Raw genomic sequence first — 4,470 nt, forward strand, 5'->3', positions numbered from 1 at the left:
AAAAAAACATTTTCTGGTGGAAAAATCGGTTAAAACATTGCATCCCAATTTCCAGACATCCTGTCTAACTAATTTCAGATGAGAAAACAATTGAAAAAACTAAGAAAACTGATTGGGAGCCTCGATGGGAATGTTGAACGCACTTCGAGAGTTTCGACCGAAGGCAAAACACCAGGTGAAAGAAAAAATGAACCGTTCTTCAACATAAAAAAATCGAAACGACGCAGCCGAGTGCTGAAAGCCAAACTAACGAAAATAAAGAACATGGAAATTGCTGAACGCTTGTCGCTGAAAAACGGGCAAATTTTCTCGAACCAGCTGAAGGAAAACGTGTGCAATAGTGCGGAATTTGCTCCTGATATAAATTCGCTAACGAGCCGAATTAAGCTGTTTAATGTGAGAAAAGAGGAAACTTTGGCGGTGAAAGAATCTGATGAAACACCAGAATCACTGTCATTCTTCTCAAAGAACGATCGCAAATTTTACCAAATAGAACTAGAAAATGACAACTCTTTATCAATGTTCGACGTTCATGTAGCCAAAGAAGTGGAGGAAAATGGGCAAATGGTGAGCAGCGCGATTTACCCGAGCAAATTACAATCTTCACGATTTTCTTAATAGATCGACATGTTAATGACCGACGACCTCGAATGTCCAACTAGCTCCTACAGCAACGAAGAGCAACAAAACCCCATATCAACCTCATTGAAGCAGTTTCTGCAAACTCAGCACGATATGCAGGAAAAAGAGGAAACCTGCTTCATCCCCACATTTCCAGAGTGGAAGTCAAAGATCTACAAGCTCCCATTCAATGACTGGTCTAGCTTTGGGGATAGCATGAGAGTCGACAAAAAGAAGCTCAAAGTACTAATCAAGTGTGGGTTTACCCAAACAAATCTGCAGTTTCTCGTGTTTGTTTTAGGCCGCAGTTCAGTACATGAAGAACATATCAGTTAATTACGACAATACCGCAAACGCTATAGCTTTGGATGCAGCTCTGCAGGTTGTAGATGAATATTTCAAAGAATTACTGGAAATTATCTTAGCCAGAACCAAGGCAGGATTGGACTTGAGCAAAATTGGTAAAGGTGGCAAACACCCGAAATTTGTGGCCTTCAACCATTCATTGTAGGGAAAAAATCCAACTATCTAGAAAAACACGCGATTTCCGAGCTTCAAGCCAATTTCCACCATTTGATCAGCTCCATCTTCTCCCTAGCGCATTCCAACCTTTCAGAAGCCCTTAGAAATATTTATCAACTGGAATCCACCTTAATTCATCATTCAATCAATGGGAAAACTCTTCTTTCGGACGTATGTGCGTTGGAGCAAGTGAAAATCCAATACACCACATTCTCATCTGAAGCTGAATCTTCATTTCTCATCTACGTGGAGAATGTGCTTAATGGATTCGAAGATTTACGAGAAGATATTAAAATTACTGTAGTGGACGGAGTGGCCACTGTTCTCGAAAGTGCTTCACCCAATTTATACGCCAAAGAAATGAGTGGCTTAAGGCAGGCCCAGCAGTCACTGACTATTCGTTTTTTTCGTTTATTTCATGTGTGATTTACAGCCCGCGCAGGCCGAAAAATAGGAGAAAGGAGCTGCAGGCAAATGCCAAAACGATGGAAGGCGCCTATCATCTGATGAATTCATTCGAGGAGTTGATTCAGGAAGAGGATGAACTAGTGAAGAGTAAAGTGGAAGCAAAAATTTCGGAGCGGGTTACGAAAATATTGACAAAACAGGCGGAAAGTGAGCAACTAAAAGAGCTGGAAGGGAGCCGGTGGATAGAAAAAATTCAACAGTTGCACATTATGAAGCAGAATCAGCTACTGCTAGGTATTTTTCCCCATTTGAGTTTTTCTATGCAGTCTAACCCAAACTAACTCCAATTTTCTTCTTCGTTCAACAAAGGTTGATTGGCGTTTTTCAATGAAGAGATATAGCATAAAGTAGCCGACTTCAAACGCCAGCTTTTTTGTGTTGCCTTTTTCCTTAATTTTTGAGAAAACAAACAAAAATAAGCTGTTTTTTGCCTATTCACATTTGAAAACACAATATGGGGCCGCATTTATTGAATCAAAACCTGCGCGAGCAAAACACAGTAAATAAAATAATTCATCAAATGATTCAATCAAAAAACAATTTTTCCATCGTACACAATGACTAAAATCAGTCAAATTTTGCAGGAAGTGACGTGAAATTATGCAAAAACCCCGATAGAAATCACGTAATTTCCCAGGGCGGAAACTTCAATATAGTCACTTTAGGATTGGGCGCAAACAATCAGCCTTTGGCGGTGAAGAAAATCCCTAGCAAACATTGCGTCAGCAACATTTTAAAAACGGTGGTAAAACCCCTTTTGGGTAACTTCCGCGCATTTTTAACACCCAACAGAACAAACTTCCGCGTAATGTTGCAGGGCTAAGACACAAGAATATACTCCACTACTTCGTCTGTACCTTCGAGGAAAGCGACTTGATAATAGCAACTCCGCTTTGCGAATACAATATTGGACAGTATGTGCAACTGCTAAAGGACAGTCCGGAAAAGGACGTCTACGATCTGAGTCCAATGGAAATTGTGCGACAATTCCTTACAGGACTGGCGTTTTTGCACCATCAACCCGAACCGATCGTTCATGGAAACCTGAAGCCTTCGAACATTTTCGTGGATATTCATGGAGTGGTTCGCTTGGCGGAGTTCGGAATCAATAAGGTTTTAAACTTGCAGAATTGAGCATTAAACACGCATTTTTTCAAGACACTGTTCAAGCTAATCGAAGCCCCCGAGACCTCCCTAATTTGGTTTTCCCAAGAATGCTACAAAGCGTATAAAGCAACGTCGAAAATGAACTGTTCTTTAGCTTCCGATATCCAAGTGGCTGGTATATGAGAACGCGACGAATTCTCTTTGGGTTATAGCAACAGAAACTTTCAGGAATGCTGATTTATTTCATTGTATCATACGGAGTGCATCCATTTGGGCACGAAATCAGCATGATTCTCAAAAACCTGGAAAAAGCCACCTTCAGGCACCCTTCTTCCAGGGATACGCAAAATCAAATATTTGCCGATCTCGTATCTTGGATGTTGATGTATGAACCCAACGACCGGCCGCAGATGACTCAAGTTTTATCGTATTTACGCCTTCAAAGCAGTGTAAAACCCAAATAACGTTATGCAATTTCAGGCACGTATTATTTTGGAGCAACGATAGAAGGTGGCGTTTTATACTGAATTGTTCGGGCATATCGACAAACGGGGTTCCTTTGGCGGTGAGTACGAGCCATCTTCACAGTGCAATCGACGAAACGTCGACCAAAGAACAAATCAAAGGCCACTGGGTGAGCATCGCGCGGCGCAAGTTCCCAAAAATCAAGTTTCAAAGCGACGATACTGTGGTGGGTTTTTTGAAATTCATCAAGCAGTTCTACGAGACCCAGATCTTGGATGAAGAGAGTTTGAACGAGTTGAAAAATTGCGTTTTGAACTATTTCCCCGCTTTTCCATTAACTTTGTATAGAATATTGGAGGCAACTGGCCTGATCAAGGAGTATCCGTTTATTGCTTATACCGCCACAGAAAGCGTTTTGAGTTAATTAGTATTTTTTATTCCATGATCTACAGCGGAGAATTTATTGAATTTTCTGTAAATGTTGTATAATTTTCATGTTATCCGCTACCAGGGCATGTTTACAGAAATTCGATGTTTTTACTGGGTTTTATTCAGCTGCGAAATCTTAATAAACGTCATGTCAAATATAGTCTAATGATGGGGGAAAAACAAACAATTTCAGTTATTTTGTATTAATTTCCAACAGTTTATTTCAATGTCTACTTCGTTAAGTCCTAAAGCGGAAGCTACACATTAATATGCCATTGGATTGCAACTTTCACGCATACAGTTTGGTCTCTAAATCCACAATTACACCTAAGAAATCTTATGTATTATGGATAGGTTGTTAGTAGTGTTTTCACCGCACATTTTCCTTAAAACTGATTTTCCTTAGTAGAAGTCGACGTTTTAATTGAACAAATTTGAAGCAAAACACTTCAGAAAAATAGTAAAATGTGTCATTATTACCTAATAATTAATTGGAACAAAGATACAAATAACAAGTCCTCTTTGGCTGGATACAACGAACGTAAAACAACAACAACAACAAAAAACAGCAAAAGTATCTAACAATAAATCTTCTGTACTCTGCAATAGCTAACCCTTAACAAATAAAACAGCGTTTTATTAAAGTTGTACTACAGGGTGTTTGGTAATATTCGGATAAGATTTTCAAATTTTACTATAGAAGATTGCAGGGACATTTTAATGAAAATGTTGCAAGGTTTTCGAAACGCCGCAACAAAATCGAATAACCCGCACAACAGATTGGCTAATTTAGATTTGCTCCACAGTATGTATGTAATAATTAAAGCGAAGAGGAATATTTTTACCAAGGGCGGATTC

The 4,470-nt window shown here is 39.4% G+C and overlaps 1 protein-coding gene across 1 annotated transcript in view; it reads left to right on the forward strand.

The window, feature by feature from the left end:
* The window catches only part of LOC109545598, a 6,764-nt gene extending 2,978 nt beyond the window's left edge, over window positions 1-3,786 (forward strand). The window contains exons 7-16 of the mRNA XM_048666751.1: window positions 79-567; window positions 622-864; window positions 923-1,082; window positions 1,133-1,517; window positions 1,577-1,845; window positions 2,196-2,372; window positions 2,429-2,724; window positions 2,770-2,893; window positions 2,947-3,145; window positions 3,199-3,786. Coding sequence (XP_048522708.1) covers window positions 79-567; window positions 622-864; window positions 923-1,082; window positions 1,133-1,517; window positions 1,577-1,845; window positions 2,196-2,372; window positions 2,429-2,724; window positions 2,770-2,893; window positions 2,947-3,145; window positions 3,199-3,607 — 2,751 coding nt within the window. The 3' untranslated portion in view covers window positions 3,608-3,786. The remainder of the gene's footprint in view (window positions 1-78; window positions 568-621; window positions 865-922; window positions 1,083-1,132; window positions 1,518-1,576; window positions 1,846-2,195; window positions 2,373-2,428; window positions 2,725-2,769; window positions 2,894-2,946; window positions 3,146-3,198) is intronic.
* Window positions 3,787-4,470: the final 684 nt, after the last annotated feature.

The sequence above is a fragment of the Dendroctonus ponderosae genome, unplaced genomic scaffold, assembly GCF_020466585.1.
Source record: "Dendroctonus ponderosae isolate FM_Combo_2020 unplaced genomic scaffold, Dpon_F_20191213v2 Dpon_F_20191213_5, whole genome shotgun sequence".
Classification (NCBI taxonomy): Eukaryota; Metazoa; Arthropoda; class Insecta; order Coleoptera; family Curculionidae; genus Dendroctonus; species Dendroctonus ponderosae.